The sequence below is a fragment of the Pterocles gutturalis genome, unplaced genomic scaffold, assembly GCF_000699245.1.
Source record: "Pterocles gutturalis isolate BGI_N339 unplaced genomic scaffold, ASM69924v1 scaffold5968, whole genome shotgun sequence".
In the NCBI taxonomy this organism is placed as follows: domain Eukaryota; kingdom Metazoa; phylum Chordata; class Aves; order Pterocliformes; family Pteroclidae; genus Pterocles; species Pterocles gutturalis.
Window position 1 is genome coordinate 110,755 of NW_010117925.1, and position 17,212 is coordinate 127,966.

Genomic DNA, 17,212 nt, shown 5'->3' on the forward strand with positions numbered 1-17,212 from the left:
CACCAGTCCAAGGCAATAGCAGCAGGTAGCACCCTAGGAAGGACTTCGTCTCCCCAACACACTCACCACTCTCCCACCCAAACATTATCATCCAGGTGTCTTGAACTAAAGGGAATTTCATCCCCAGCTATTTTCTTGCCTTCTCAAAGGCAGTCACAGACTGATAAACGTCCTTAGAAAAGAGAGTGGAGGGGGATTAACTGCAGCCTTTTAACTTCAGGCTTTCAAACCTGCTCACACGGCTCCTGAGGAGCTGAACTGTGATTGTTCTCTCCCTTGCTCAGACCTCGTGCAAAGTCTTTCTGCCAGGGGCGATGGGGGGGGACAGTGGGTGAACAACCTCAATCCTGCAAAAAACAGGACATCCTAATGAAGATACTGACAGAACCAGACACCATCGCTGGGCCCTGCAAAGAGAATCTACATAATGTTACTCTAATGGTTCAGTAAAAATGACATCAGTAGAAGGGACTTTCACAAAAGAAGTTACCCCCAAACACACAGGGAGTTCCACTGGGAGAATTTCTGCTAGTTTCATTTTCTTACATAAATCACCATCATTATTTCTTACTTATGATGTTAAAAGACCAGGAAGATACTTGAAATAAAAGGTTGTGCATGCACAATACCCACACGAATAAATTCCAGTGATCCGCCCCAGCACCAGACATGGTGCCCTTCCCTGGCCACTGAGCTGAGCCCTCCCTTTAGGAGGAGCAGGGGAATTCATCACCAAATATACAGTATATTGTAATGGAATGATACCAAGAAACAATACTAATTGGAGTCCGAACGTGTCCTCCACGTCATGTTAACCTACTGTTTAACTCAGCACAAAAGACAGTGAGGAAATAAAAGCTCAACTCACCCAGCCTGAGATCAAAACTGTCATGGCAATATTGGCAGGTTAGACCCTGATTCTTTAAATAGTACATTGCCTTTGTTAAACAAAAGTCATTCTTTTATTACATAATAGAGATTATAAATAAATGTAAAGTGTGCATGCAGTCAACTGCATATTATACAAGCAATATCTATGTTAATAATTGTTTTCTTTGGCAGGCCAGAATCCAGCTGGACATGCAACATTTACATATCAAAATCCTTGGTGTGTTCAAGTCATATTGGATGCAAGTGAAAATATATATGTATATATATTTACCGTATACACACACATATATATGTATAAAGGTATATATACACCTCTGCATATATACCATATACACATATACACATAGGTATATGCTAAAAGTGGATTTCATCTTTTTCTGATTCAGGTGATGCAGGCCTTGAAACACTAAAAATATCCTGACAGGGTATCTGGGGGGGCCGCTGAGGTGATAAATGAGACGTGGGGGAAGAGATCTGGGGTACGTTCTTTTCGGACAATATTTTTAAAATTTCTGCCACCTGCTTCTCAAGGGCAGCCATCCTACTGCTTAGCAGCTGGATATCTTCTTTGAGTTCGTGCTTGACTTCCTGCAGCGTGGTTTGTAAGGCCTGCTCAGGAATAGGGTAGAAAGGATGCCTAGCATCAGCCTGAATGGGGCTGTGCTCCAGCGGGCTGCGAGTCTCACCAGCTTTATCCAAGCGAAGGTCACTTTTTGTTATTCCACTGTCACAAGAGTCTGTTTTCCTCAGTGGGTTTTTATTTACACCGTTCTCTGAGTCATTGCACTTCGTGTCGTCCGACAGCAACCCCATGGACTCAGCCTTCGTGACGTTGTTCCAGTCCTCCTTCTTCTCCTCATGGGTCCCCATCGTGTTCTTCAGGCGAAGCCACCCCTTCCCATTCCCGTTTTTCATCCGTATGGGACTGTTTACTTTCAGACATTTTTGGTCTCCATTTCCATTTGGCTTGAGCTCCATCGCATCCCTGTTGTTCTGCTTCACAGCCTCACTGCTTTTCATGTAAGCCAGGGATGTCTGGATAGGGGTGATCTGAGACACGGTCACCACACTGGTGCCTGTGATGGAGGCCCCGTTCTGCACACTCCGGCTTTCCACCTGAAGCTGGTTCCTTTCCGGGTCGATGTGGGTTGAGCCTTGATTACGCATCTCCTTTTGCTGTTTGAATTTCTGGAAGAGTTTCCGCACAGGGTGGTCCACAGGAATGCTCAGCGTCACCTCGTTCTTCTGGCGCAGGCGCTCCTCTTCTTCCTTTTTGACATCGCTGATCTTCCGGAAGATTATCTATGGGGAATAAATCCACAACAGAGTCAATACCCAAAGGACATCACTTACTGGGAAACATTACTGGGAAATGAGGAAACAGTATTGAGGTAACAGACATTTCTCCTTCCTTTCTATCTTTATTTCTTGCAGTGAATTCAAATGGAGCTGATCAAGACATAGTAACCTCAGATATATGCTACTGCATAGATACATACATATATATATATATATATACACACACACTTTCTTAAAAGTATAGATTAAAAGTGGGTTTCACCTTTATCTTTGATGCAGCAGAGAGAGCCTTGAAGACCTAAAAATATCCCGACATCAAGAGAAGGAAAGAAACTGAATAAAGAGAAGAAAGAGAGTGAGCCAGAACCCAAATACCGTGACACCTGCCTACCCACTGCTCACACTCATACCTGCTCCATCACTATCTTTAGTACAGATCAAAGGGAAACAGTAATTCAGTGGAGACTACACAGCTGTAAATTTAACTCAACACACACATCCTTCCAGAGACTGAAAACCCAGACATGCTCAATACTTTTTATCTCTGCTTACAGCTAGTTTTATAATGGTGACTGGAGGGTGCAATTAGGTTCCCCATGTGCCGTGTTGTGTGGCTTCACACAGCAACACAAGTGTTTCCTGGAGAGTTTATATGTCTAATATGTGTGGGTGTACTGGGAGTGCCATGGATAAGCACTGTAACAAGGGTGTATGATTATAAAACCCAGCAATATCCACCGTCTCGTGATGCCATGCCATCTAATCCTGTAGTTATTTCACCCTGCAGCATTTCTCTATAGCTGTCTATAGAAGAAGGAATCTGAGCCTCATGCTGCAGAAGGATCCACAGAGTAAAAACACTTCTGTTGATTTTATAAATGTTACTCATATGAAATATATGTATTTTTTTTTTAGGTTCATCCAGTTTTCTTGAATGTGGGACTGAGGAAGGATAGCGAAACTCCTGTTCTCTGGATGATGATACTAAAATGAAAAGCAGTTCGTGATTAAACGCAAATATGGGCTGTGTTGGTAAGAAAAGAAAAAGAAAGCTCCTGCAATACACAAACAAAACTCTGTGACAGTCAGAGGTAGGTTTTGAAATACCTGTTTGAGCATCCATATTTCCGTATTGTCTTGGTTTTGGTTTTGGCTGGGAGACACTTAATTTTCTTCCTAGTAGCTGGTATAGTGCTGTGTTTTGGATTTAATATGAAAATAATGCCGATAATACACTGATGTTTTAGCTGTTGCTAAGTAGCGCTCATACTAACTCAAGGACTTTTCAGCTTCCCAAGCTCTCCCAGGGAGGAGGTGCACAAGAAGCTGAGAGGGAGCACAGCCAGGACAACTGACCCAAACTGGCCAAAAGGATATTACATACCATATGATGTCATGCTTAGTATATAAACTGGGGGAAGCTGGACTGGAAGCTGCAATTGCTGCTCAGGACTGGTGAGGCATCAGTTGATGGGTGGTGAGCAATTGCACTGTCCATCATTCGTTTTGTATATTCTATTTTTTTTTTCTTCCTTTGCTGTTCTATTAAACTGTCTTTATCTCAACCCATTATTTTTCTCACTTTTGTTCTGATTCTCCCCCCATCCCACTGGGCAGGGGGTAGTGAGCGAGTGGCTATGTGTTGCTTATTGCTGGTTGGGGTTAAACCACAACAGTTCTTTTGGGCACTCAAAATAATTTGGAACACTTCCTGAATTTTCATGTCATCCTTGCACAGAGGCCATACTAATCTGTGTACTGACTCATGGTGGCAAATGCCCTATGGGGGTGGTTACAGCAATGGAAGCAGAGCAACTGGCAGCACAGTGGCAAATCCACCTGAGCTGCTGCACTGTGGCAACGCGTTGCTGCCTGGGTAGAGAATCTGGTTGTAAAAGTACGTCACATAGATGTCCATGTATCCAAGCGTCAGGGCACTGAAGAACATTAAAACAAACGGTAGGTGGATCAGGCTGCTAAGATCAAAGTGGCTCAGGTGGATCTAGACTAGCAACATAAAGGTGAATTATTTATAGCTCTGTGGGCCCATGACACCTCAAGCCATCAAGGAAGAGATGCAACATATAGATGGGCTTGTGAGTGAGGGGTGGACTATACCACAGGTGCACTATAGCACAGGTTATCCATGAATGTGAAACATGCGCCGCAATCAAGCAAGACAAGCGGTTAAAGCCTCTCTGGTATGGAGGACGATGGCTGAGATATGGGGCAGTCTGGCAGATAGATTATATCACACTTCCACAAACCCACCAAGGCACGCGCTGCTCACCCCTGTCCATATTTACAAAGAAATAGTTGCTTTCAAGTCTCACATGTTCAGAAGTCAGAAGAGGAGTGTCACAATGGCTACAGCTCCTTCCCTGCGTGAATCTGGGATGAGCTGGACTTCAAGGCTTCATTAGAGAGCTTTCAAATGCAGTAAATATATCCCTGTGTGCTGCTGATGGATGTAGCTGCTTATAGTAATTTGGAAAGCTAACATGTTTATTAGAAGCCTAGTTTAGAAAAAAAAAAAAAAAACAAACATGGAAGATACTTTCATCTGACTCTTCTGACCTAGATGCAGCAACACACCCACTCATTTCAAAGCTCCCCTTATTAGCACCTGGCTTTATGGAACAACACTCTCTCTCTTGGACAAGCCACTGGGGACAGCAAATAAATGCAAGAGAAGTTGCCACTGATTCAAAATTAAGTAATTACATCTAATTGAAGCCACGATATCTAAATGAAGATTTGGAAGGCGGGTTGTGTTGTTTTGTTTGTGCCTTTCTTTCCCTGGAGGGCAGCACCGCACCTCTGGCAGATGATGCAATGCTGAAAGCAACCAGCTGTCAGGATGTGTCCCCAGGATATGTCTCAGAGAAGACAGCCAGTTCCTCTGTTGCTCTCCCTGCCTGGCGGTGCTGCTCTGCCCTGCGCTGTGCCAGGCCAGAGTGCGGGGTCCTGAGAACATCTGCGCTGGGGAAAATCTCCTCTAGCCTATGTTTCCCTGCTCCGTGGCCGTGCCCCTGTTTCACAGATCGAGCACCCTCCTCTCCCCGAGCCAGCATGTGCCGGGCAGGCGGTGGCCAGAGGCAGCCCGCGCTCCTGGGATGGAGTCCACTTGGGGCTGGCAGCGCTCCCGTGGCCAGTGCAGCCCTGAATGCACAGTCCAGAGAGGCACAAGGTAACTTTGGTAACTTCTGTCCTGCCAGCTGTTTATAAAGCCCAACAACAAAGACCACAGCACTCGTTTTTTATTTCCTTTCCAAACACTTCAGTGTTTCACTGAAAACTTTCCTTTTTTTCCACCAGCCTACTCTCGATCTTTAATTTCTCCTTTCTCTCCTCTCAGTTCAAAACTTCTCCAGCCAGAGGTTATCTCCCTGCACAGAATATAATTACCCGTGACTGCTGCCACTGCCTCCTGCAGAGAAAAGCCGAGACTTCACTAATTTGACACTGCCTGTACCTCACACTCCTGAAGTGAGCCCTTCTGAAAGCCAGGAAATCATTATAGGTTTTTTTGCCCCAGAACCACTTGGCCAGATGCCACTCAGATGAGCCGAGCCCAGCAGCACGGGGGGCTGAGCCCAAGTGCTGCCATGCCTCAGCAGGGGACCAATGCTTTGGGGAAAGCTGAATGTGTCTCTGCTGTAGGGATGGGCAGCCAAGGTGACAAACGCTATCAGATCTGCAGCGCAAATCTGCTCTGACCAAGGGAGACCAAGGACCCAGTAACCACCCACAGCTGTAGCCTTCCTCCCCACGCTGCGCCCATGCAGTGGAGAAGACATCCTCCCAAAGCCCTGCTGTCACCTCCCCAGGTGGGAGTGTTCCTTCAGCCTCTTCTAGGATGCAGGCAGGAGCCTCTTCTCTTCTTGGGAGAGATAGTGCTACTCTCTGGAATGATTATGGGCAGCTCCTTTGAAGCAGCAAGCCTGCTGCACTCTGAATTAGTGCAGAAAATGCCCAGGGACTCGGACATCCAGGGGTTAACTGGGAGTCAAGAATTCAGGACTGACCTACCTTGGTGGAGCCCTATTTCCAAGTAAGCAAATTCACCCTCCCCTCAGCTTTCCCATGAAACCTGGAGGTGTTCACAGGTGTTTGCTATTTTCTTTTTCACTCTGAAATGCATAACCACACAGAGTCCCATATCCCAGTTGACACTGGAGACCAGGGTCTTGGTCCTCATTCACCCACTGAACCACTCTGTCACCCCAAGGGAACCATTTCACCTCTGCATCACCCCATGGAGACCCTCCCCTCTTCAGGACATCCACCCTAAACCAAGGGAGCACGACGTCTAGCCCAGCAGGGATCTAGTCTTACTCAGGACTACTCGATATTGTCAGAACATGTACAAGTAAAAGAAAATAAAGATCCTCTTATACAGACAAAGAACTGGGGAAAAAATGAGAGGTGAATTCTATCAGTAATAGTTGTTTTTCATTACCAAGTTTTTCCATATTAGGAATTTTTTCATGTTGTTGGATTTAATCCACTTCCACAGAGGTTTAACCTAAGGCAGAATAGGATTAAATGTGTTTACATGGAGACTAATTCTATTAAGGTCTAATAACTATTACTGGCTATTTTTCTCCATAAATAAGAACAGAAAAACACCTCATGCAACCTGACATTCCTCAGCAAATTGGGAGAGGCTTATTTTGAAAACTTAAATTGGATGACCTATTTCCGTTGTCCCTGACCCTTTTCAGAGAGGTCACACATAGGCCTGTCCAAACCTATGTCCCAGGAACAGACACAAACCCCAAAGGAATTAATCAGAAGAAACGGAATTAACTGTGTATACAGCACATCTCAAGGAGTAAAGAGCCATATCCCTGTCTCATGGCAAGTGCTAAATTCATTAATGTGACAGGATTCATTGTAGGACTTCATTTCCTTTACGGATGGCGTTGTGAAAGACTGCCTCATGTGACACAAATCCTGTCTCATGAGAGCAGGTTCCTGTTTTTCTGGCTTTTAATGTGTTCATTTAGGGAAGGAGGGGGAATGGAGGTGATGTTAATTATTGAGCTGGCAAAGGTTAAGTAGAAGTTAACTGATGACCAGCCCTGGGAACCGAGCATTTGGGTCATCTACAAAGTAGGCACAGAGGAGAAAAGAGCAACTTGAGATTCTCCATTTGATCTCATCCCCAACCTCCTCTCCTTCCCTGCCGTACCAAGAGGTAACTGGCCATGACTTTGAACTCAGTCCATTCCCACTTCCACAGAGGCACCTCACCAAAGGTACTGGCAATGGGCACGTTATTGCTGGAGCAGCTCCTCTGAAGCTTGTATAACTGAACCCAAAGCTAAGAGCAGATGTGGGCAGCAACAGTGAGAGGTCAGGGAGCCACCTGAAGGCTGAGACACACACAGGTTCTTCCGTCTACTGTGGAATTAATCCATAAAACTGTAGCCTTTTCAGATGTTTTGAAATGCATCCCTTGTCTACGGTCTTTTTTGTACTGGCACTGCAAAAATCATCCCTGCATGACCCTGCTCCTTTTGCAAAGAGCTCTTAGTAAGTGACTCCAAGGAAGGTTCGTGGATGGACTAAAGAATTGGTAAAAGTCTTGAAGAATTACAGTAAGTTCATAAAGGTGGCAAATATTTGACTAGAGATCATCCTGTCCCATTCCTACAACATCCTATTCTGTTGTTAGTGGCGTTGAATACGTGCCTGCCCCTCACCATGGAAATTCACAGAAACGTATAATGTTATAGCAAAAGGGCAGTTGTCATGGCAATGAATACAATGGGTGTGCACTGAGGAAGAGAGAGGGAAAGCCACACAAACCTGCCAATGTAAAGATTTTCACAGTGACTACCAAACTCTGGGTGCCCAAGCTGAGGCATCCTACAGACGTGGCTAATGGGTAAGGGATGCTGGAGTCCTGCAGCAAGGGGAGACCCTGTCCTAGGAGAACTGGCTTCACTCAGCTCACCAGGTGTTTATGCAGCGCCTAAAATTGGAACACAAAGCAAACACAACATTTCAGCCCCCAGAGCCTCATACAGCCGTGGAGAGCAGAAGGAGGAGCCCTGCCATGCAGCTGGATTGGAGCTGCAGTCAGTAACTGACAGGTCACATTAATAAATGCCCGGGCTGATAGTGGTGTTGGTCACCTGCCAAAAACGTTTTCCAGAGGTAACTACCTTGTCTGTATTACTGTCTTGTAGAAGCCCCATCTCCATCACATCTGGTTACTCATAATCTATTTGTCTAGATCCCTGTATTTTGGTTCCCATTTAATACAGGAACGTCCCAGAAGGCACCTTAATTCAATATTGTGGCCCTGATGACAACTACTCCCTGTTCCCCTACCCAGCAGCACTGAAAATTAGATCGGTGAAATCATCCAGGTGAATAATTTTGAAGAAATAAGGAGGTCCCTTTTTAACCTGGACCATGTCAGTGACCCATCTGACAGCGCAGACCCACAGTTGTACTGGAAAACAGATGGAGCGAGTGGGAACTTTCCAAGCTGGCTGCAGCAATGGAGGCAGTGTGTTAGGGAAATGCACCTTCCCTTGGACCACACTGAAGAGCTGGTGGCTCCTGGCTCGTTTGCAGCTGGCTGGGTCCTGCAGAGTAGCTCCTTCACCAGCTTTCAGGACTAACCACAGGAATTTGATCTGGTCCACATCCTACGGGAACGTCTAATTCCCAAAAAACGGGTCTGTGTCCTCACAAGGTGTGTTGGTCTTGACATCCTCTTATATACGTTCTTTTTGGGAAATCAGAGAGCTGTCTTCCATTGCCTCTCTGGCCTGAAGTGATTCAAGGCAAATCCTTTACACAAGCTTAGCTGAAGCTGGCAAATGGTTTTTAAAAATTTTGATGATGCAGACAATATCAGACAAATACTGCAATGACATTTATCTAATTTTCTTTAGAAACAATGCTAAAAAAAATCCCAACAAATACAGTTGAAAATAATAAGAAGGAAAGATTAATTTATGCTTAGGCTGAACAACATGAAACAAACTTTTGTAAAGACGTTTGCAAGAAATGCTATTAATTTTCACATCTTGGAGTGCATTGTAGAAAAGCAATTGCTATTTTTCTCATGCTAATGAGGGAGGTGAATTTGTGTCAGACCTAGGATTTAGACACAGGAGACCCCAAACCCTGCTGTGCTCAGACACGTGTGCTATTTTCCTGCTTCTAATAACAAGTTACAAAACACACCCTATTTCCAGAGCATAGATGCTCAGAACAAGGTTCACCTACAAAGCCAGTGTCTGCATCTGAACTCATCCTCCAGGAGCCCTGCACAGTCGAGGGAGAGAAAAAGGCACTTGGAGGATGTGAGTCATCTCACCTGCAGCTAGATGTTAAAACAGGTCAGACAAGCCGTACCCTGCAGTGCCTGTTTGTCTCCTGTGTCTATACAGGGAGCTTTCTGCATGTGGCTTGGATGCAGACATCCTCCAGGTGATGGTGGGTAAGAAGTATCCAAACTTCTGCCTCTTGTAGTGCAAACATCAGGGTTTGGTGCAGCTCATGTAAAAAGCCTTCCTGTAAAACTTTTTTTTCTGTGTTTGTGTGTGTATTATACCCTTCATCTGATGCTATTTTTATTCCCCCCAGCATGCTGGGGTATTGCCAGTTCTCCACCCAGCCTCAGAGACCAGCCAGTCCTTCCAGATAAAAGCTATTATTTTAAAAGCTGCAGAGGGAGGACAAGCAACGACTGCACAGAAGACCATGCCAGACTGGCGGGTCAAAGAACAAACATTTTGCCTGCACACAGCAATGAGACAAACCACTAGTAGGGAGGGCAAAGCCCCCCTGTTCTTACCCTGCTCCCCAGTCGGTGGGGAACTGAGTCTCCCTGCAGCTGCCAGGAAATTGGAGCCCACCTGGGATAGCTGTGGCTGCTCCGGTGCAATCATCCTTTTGCATTGCAAATCTCATCCCACTTCCAGATGTTACAGGACAGATCCTGCTCCGAGCTCTCCCGCCGCTGGCATGGTGCGCTGCTGAGGACTGTCATTGCCTGCAAACCCTTCCCAGGCCATTGCTCTGATGTGCTCAGGTGAGTCTAGGATGCTTCATCCCTCAGTCCTCGAGGACTAGCCCCCCATAGAGGCCTTCAGTTGTCAAAACAGGGCATACCTGGGACCCTCTTTTTTCATACTCTGAAGACTAGGCCAGTCAGGCGAAATTTCTCATGTGTAACCATTCGTAAACAGGCTTGCTGGAAAACTGTTTTTTAAACCTAGGCAGGTCACAGAGAACATGATTCGCTATTAATACTTCTATATTAAAATGTTTTAAATCTTTTATTTTTTCAGATATTAAGTATTTTTTTAAATTAACTTTTAAGATGTTAACAAATCTTCCTTTTAGTTGACATGAATTGAAATGTGATTAAACTATTGAAAGAACAGACAGAAATGCATGAACAGGAAATTACCTCACTCGAGCCTCTGGGTTTGTAATCGGGCAGAAACTAGAGCCCTGGGGCCTGGGCTAGCAGGGCTGTGGTCCCATCTGATAGAATAGCCATGGGCCATCTGTATTCTTCCTTCATCTGAAAGTCCAGCCCATGAGTCTCACAGCGAGACAGACAAACCTGAACAGACGATGCTAATGCAAACCTGCCTCTGGATGTAAGAAGCTCCTGCCATGCACTGTGGATGGACTCACTGTGTCTGGACTCATTCCCTGCCTTGAAAACCACTTTTTTGCAGGTTTACTGCCCCTTCCAAAACAGAGATGGCAATGGCAGCATCACCCACGAGATGCAATTCCAGCTCTTGACCCCAAGGGAGAGTTTGGAGTAACGCCTCCTCCTAGGTCAGGGGCATGGCAAGGGGGTAGGAGCAGACATCTACGATGGGAAGATCAAGCCAGGAAGACCAGCAAACCCCAGCAAAGGGCCAGCAAGGAGCACTGGCTTCCAGTAACAGCTTTTCAGTACGGCTCATGCACGAGAGCAGCCTCCAACCACGGCATCCTGTGTTGGCAGGAGTCTCCACAACCGAGCAGCACAGTCAGAAACTCACTGCTGAATGTGACAGTGACAAGAAACCTGGCAGAAACAGAGGGGAGCTGAAGCCACAAAAAGCGAGAGCCAACAGAGACTGAAGCCAGGGCACCTCTTTCCAAATGCAAACTGCATTTCGGCTGCTTCACCTAATTCACTCCTGTAAATCTCCGTGTCCTCCTAGCTCCCTTTATTAATCTGCACTCTGAGGATGCAGAATAGATGGGCTGAAATGATGGCTCTATTGTTCTTCTGCTCTGTACGCTCCTCAGATAGCTTTACTTTGATGTGAAATTCAGCCTCAGAAACAAATTGCTCTAACAACTGTTTTAATTGCTCTCCAGTAAATTCTCCTTAATCCTCCTGTCCCAGGAACTGTTTTGTGTTAAACCATCGCTCCTTCTGTGTGTGGGAAAGGAATTGCTGTCCTTGGCTGTGCAGTGAAAATGACTGACTGCTGAGCAATTAGTTAATCTCCAGGATAGGAATGTTTCACTGAACAGTCTTTCATGCTGGATTTTGGAGGAAAATAAGATTTTTTTGTAGGTTATTCTGCTGGCTGCTTGAAAGAAACATAAAATAATAGCCTTTCTGCAAATATCCATTGATCCTGACTTCACAGACAAGGTAGCACGCAAAAGCAAAAGCTTGCTACCAAGCACGTTTTCATTTTGCTTTGGAGAAACTGTATTCATGTAGTTTCCTCCTAAGTGATTACAGAATTGACTGGTAAGAGATGTGAAGATTTCCAATCCAAGTAACAAAGTGATGTTACTTCAAGGAAAGGAGAATTATTTCCATGATGTTGAAAAAGCCCTTTTAAGGGAAATTTAATGGGATTTTATGTGCAAGAAAGGGATTAACCCTTTCATTGTGACTTAATAAACATCTGTGTCCTCCCAGCTGTGCATGTAAAGGAAAAGTGGGGCATGTAGGGAGGGAGAGACCCTTCAGAAGAACCCAACAGCAGTCAATACCTGATTTCCCAGAGCCCAGAACTTCCATCACCTTGTTCCTGCTTGCTCTGTGTTTTAGAAACTGGTTACTGTAGGTCAAGTTTTAATCTAGTTCCATTTTCTGTTTGCAATCAATTTGTACAGCACCTGACTAGCCTTGCAGAGAGACATCTGTGCACGCTGGCAGTCAATTAGGCTGATCTGCATTTGCGAACAAGCGTGCATGTTAAGAAATGAGTGGTTGAGAGTTTGCCCCATCTACTTCATACTCAGTATGGATCTGGAGTCATCCTGTTTTACTTCAAAACATGTCTGGATTGAAGAAGAGAAGAGAAGAGAAGAGAAGAGAAGAGAAGAGAAGAGAAGAGAAGAGAAGAGAAGAGAAGAGAGGAGAAGAGAGGAGAAGAGAGGAGAAGAGAGGAGAAGAGAAGCAGGCAGAGATCCATGTGACATTTGTCACATCCTGAGAGCATCATGGCTTAACACATCCAGCACCAGGCTAGGATTCAGGAAAATGGATGATTCTGCTGCCCTGACCTTCGGCCAAGTGGGAGGTCTTGTGCAAATCAAACTGTCTTTCCATGTCCCCATTTCTCCTACCGTAAGAGAGGATAATAACACTGCCCTCATTTCTGCAATTAATTGGAAATCCCTCTGTCATTGCTAACTATTTACAACCGAGAAACTAGGATCCATGGCTGAGTGCAGAGAGAGGCCACTGCATTGGCCTATGGCCAAAACTGAGACAGTTCATTTAAAAAACAGCTATAAAAAATACACAAGAGGTGTTCTTAGGATTTCAGCTCAAGATGAAGGGCCCAAGGCTCTGCTGCACTGAGGCACCTAGGGCAGTGCACAATGGATGTACAATGCCACATGACGTCTTTTCCTGATGCCTCGATACATCAGTCAAACCCTGGGCAAGGGTAGAATTGACACCTGCTTTGCAAGGAAGGACCAGTCAAATTGCTCAGCTTGAGTGATGGGCACCAATTCTTCAAAAATGTGCGATTACATGTTTAACTAAGCATGTGCTGAGCTAAGGAGCCAGATTGCCAAAAGAAATACGAAAGCTTCTTACCCTGTTTGCACAATTGCACACATTCACACCAACCACAAGAGCATTTTTTGAGAAGAGCTCTTATGTTCTTCCAGTTGCCCTGACCCGAGCACCTCCTGCCCATACATTTGCCACTTACAGATGCCTCCTTCTCGCTGTACCCCATGGGAAGACAATGCATGGATTTTCTGCTGCTGCTGGCTTAGCTGTTATATCTGATGCCTGCTGGGATTCGTGTTTCTGCTTGGAAAGGGCTGCTGAAGAAGGGCATGGTGCAGCTTTGCAAGTGGGGAGCTCTGCCATGGTTTTTAAACAAGACTCTGGAATTGAAGCTGATCACTTCTTCTGCTGCTTTGCCCTTACTATTTTCTGTTTTCTTTGGTTTAACCAAACAGCAGATGCCTTAGCATGCTGCAGAACAGCCAGATTCAGGTCTATTTCTCCAATACTATCAATGAGAGTAAAAGGCACCTTCCACATATAGACAACTTTAGTTTAAACAATAAACCAACAAGGCTACTTTATTTATGAATTTATGGTATTTTTCAACCAGGGTTTATTGCTGGTTGGCCTAGTTAGGGTCAGTCCATTGCAGACAGGAATATTGATTTGTGTGGTCTTGGAAGAGCCTGAACTGTGACCATGAACCAAAGAGACATAGTCCTTCCTATGGGGGAAATGAAACCCAGCTTTAGCCTCCTAATTATTTTCAGAACCCTAAATCTTACACTGAATTCAATACAAAGACTAAATTGGACTGGGGAGCTGAAATACTTTTTGAATCAGGGCCTAATTTGTTTTCTGTATACAACAGTGATGGTTAAACACGGGGAAACTGAGCAGAGAGCACTTTTGGGATAGCTGTTGCAGTGTAACTATTAGTGAGCAGTGTCTCATGGGGACCCTTCTTCCCTCTAACTGGTTAGGTTTAACCACTTAGGAATTTTAAACTCATGCCTTTCTTTACTCCATAACAACTCTTTCATGTAAACAAGTCTAGCCTGGGTTTGTCACTTGGTGGGTGAGCAAACTAAATGGTTTCTCCTGCTCTCTGCCTCTTTCTTTCCACCAACCTCTCCTTGCAGATGTGCTCTCAATGGAGAGTATCCAGTATTCATCTCTCCTCCTCCTTCTCTTATTCTCCTTCACTTCTCCTTCTCGCCCCTTCCCTTCCTTACTGAAGCAGTTATCAGAGGGAATAAAGGGCAGGGGAGACATTTCTCCTACTTCTTTGCCTGGCACAGAGGCAGAGAGAAGATTTCTAACACTCTTGCTGGACTTTGTTTCCTTCGATCTTGCGGACGTTTCTTGCTCTGTATAGCACAGAACTCCTGCAAGAAGGGAAGCCGAGGTTCTTATAAGCACTGTGGTGGATTTCCAGACCCTGGGAAAGAGGAGCCCTTCAGAAGGCTAAAAACCCAAGCTTGGTGGACCCAAGATCTTCCACTGGATCTGGAGGAGATCCCCAGCAAAGGCAGCCTCCATCTACCACATCAAAACCATTCCATGACTGTTAGGACTCCGCATTGATGTAAAAAGTTGGTGACACACACCACCAAGTGTTGCTACCACTAATCCTGCCAGCACATCACCGTTAGGAACCCTAGGGCTCAGGAGTTGAAGGTGTGCTCACTGCGAGAGCCCCTTCAACAGGACAGTTTCCAACTAGATCAGGCAGGCCTGGCCCTTGCAAACTTATATCAGCCATTGGATCAATATCTGCTATTGGCACTGGCCTAATGAAATGTCAGTAAGCAGCACTGTCAATTGATTCAGGCTTTGCCGTGGTACAGATGAGTTATGGTCTCTAGATTTTATTATAGATTATTAAAAAAAAAAAAAAAAGGAAATTCCTCAAAGAAAGCAGCCTTCGCTTTGCCCAGCACAGTATCTCCTAAGAGTGATACGCTTCTGAGCACAAATAAAGACAGTTCAAAGGCTCCAGATGACAACGGGGTGGTTTGAGCTTGGGGCAGACTGCAGAAATGGTGCTCTCTGGGATGGTGAAAAGTGCCAAAAGATTTTTCAAGCTGCTCTTAAACTTGATTTAACTTGGAACAGAAAATCAATCATCAATAATAATATGCATTACTAATCTACTACGCTTCTTTCCCTGTATTGGAGAAAGTAGGGTTCATGTTACTGCCTCTTTTGCCAGATGCCAAAACCAGTGCACAGAAAGGTCAGATACCACTTGCCCAGGGTCTGAGCTGCTTAGTGGATGAGCAAGGGGGATGGAACCAAGGTTTCCAGCCCAAGGGGGATGGAACCAAGTTTTCCAACCCAGAGCCCCCATGAAGTCATACTGCAAAAAGATGAAACATATAAAGATATTGTTAAAAGTAAAATAAAATTATTAATATAATAACGCACTTTCCTTTCACTACTGTCCTGTTTGGGAAATATAATTCTGAATTTGAAATGCTTGGACGTGCTCAGCTGTAATTGCAGCTAATTGCTGAAACTGACTCCAGGACAACTTTACAGGTTCAGGCTTGTGTTGGAAGAGGAGTGGGGAGGTGGGCAGCACTAGCTCTGTTTATTTAATGAAAATTTTCAGAAGATCTTCCTTTTATTCCAACGAAAAATGTCAGAAATCTTCACATCTGGCTCCTGACCAGCACTATTTGTGACAGACCCAATAGTCCTGTGTATTCCCCAGCACAAAGCCACATAGAACATGGGCCCACGGGATTTGCAAAATTTGAGTTTTGTTCTCTGTGTTTTTGCCTCTTAGGGGTTTCTGCCTGAAGACCAAATGGTCTCAATAAATGCTTGAGAGAGACTCTCCATTTACAAAGCAATACATCAGCAAAAGAATTGCAAATTGTTCCCAAAATGAACAATTCTCTCCTCTCTAAGTGGAAATTTAAATTAATTGGAATCATTATGTTTGGGTTTTTTTCCTTAAATGCTACTGTACCAGACTACAAAATACCTGAAAAATAATTTGAAGTCTTCAGACCTGAAATCATGTTATACAACTGAAAGCTTGTTGATTTTTTTCCAGCTATAGCCAGTGGTCTAAGAAAAGATAACACCCTTTGCTATCAGCCTTGCTTCTGACATTGAGGACATTCCACCTGGCTTTCAGAAGCTTTGCGTTTATACAGAATGTGCTACCAGCTACTCTGTTTGTTCATTTCATAATTTTCAAGGTTTTGTTAATTTATGGTAAAGCTTTTATAACAGGAGCTCAATTAAAACAATGCACTTCCAGTGCCATGTGATGTAGAACACCACCAGCTTTGTTTGGAAGTGATGAGTCAGAAATCAAGAAATAATTTCAAAGGGCAGAACATACGAACATTTCAAAGGGACAACGGGCAGCCTCTGTACCTCAAAGTGCCAAGGCATTAGACCTTGCTGTATCTTTCCATATTACAAAACAGAGAGGCAAAAGATGCTGCTCTGTCACAGTCAGACCTGAACCAGGTCTAACAGTGGAGACAAGCAGCTTGGTGGGGAGAGCCACTGGCTCCAGATTCAAGCTAATTCAAAAACATGGTAGCATTCCTGAGCGGAGAGCAGATTCAGGCTGGTGGCTGGGAATTCAGTCGCTTGCTTCCTGTTTGCTTCTAGATCCCAGTCAAGGACCTGATCTTTTAAATGCCTGTGGGGCTGAAAGTGATGGTATGTCTACACCACACCAGAGAGTACAAGGATCCCTGATGCAACACAGTAGTGTTCCCCCAGCAGAAAAGCAGGATTAATTAGGGTCAGTTCAGAACTGCTCTTAATCTGGCTGTGCTGCCGTGGTTCTGCTTTCAGCCATCCAGCCATGCCAAAATTATCTCAGAGTTAGTTCTTTTCCTTCTTGACCCGTAAATGCAGCCTGTTGACGTATCAGAGAAGACTGAACCTCCCTGGACCAAATTCAGGGAAGTGCTGCCAGTGCTCACTCCCCTTCTACAGATCTTTTGGATGAAACCCAAGCTCCAATGACCGCTGGATGTATCCCCATGCCCACCTTCCCAATCGGATGCTCTG

General features: G+C 44.9%; 1 protein-coding gene across 1 annotated transcript in view; it reads right to left on the reverse strand.

Moving 5' to 3' along the window:
- Positions 1-1,245: 1,245 nt before the first annotated feature.
- The window catches only part of KCNH5 (potassium voltage-gated channel, subfamily H (eag-related), member 5), a 154,072-nt gene continuing 138,105 nt past the window's right edge, over positions 1,246-17,212 (reverse strand). The window contains exon 11 of the mRNA XM_010075987.1: positions 1,246-2,193. Within this exon, the coding sequence (XP_010074289.1) occupies positions 1,246-2,193 (948 nt within the window). The remainder of the gene's footprint in view (positions 2,194-17,212) is intronic.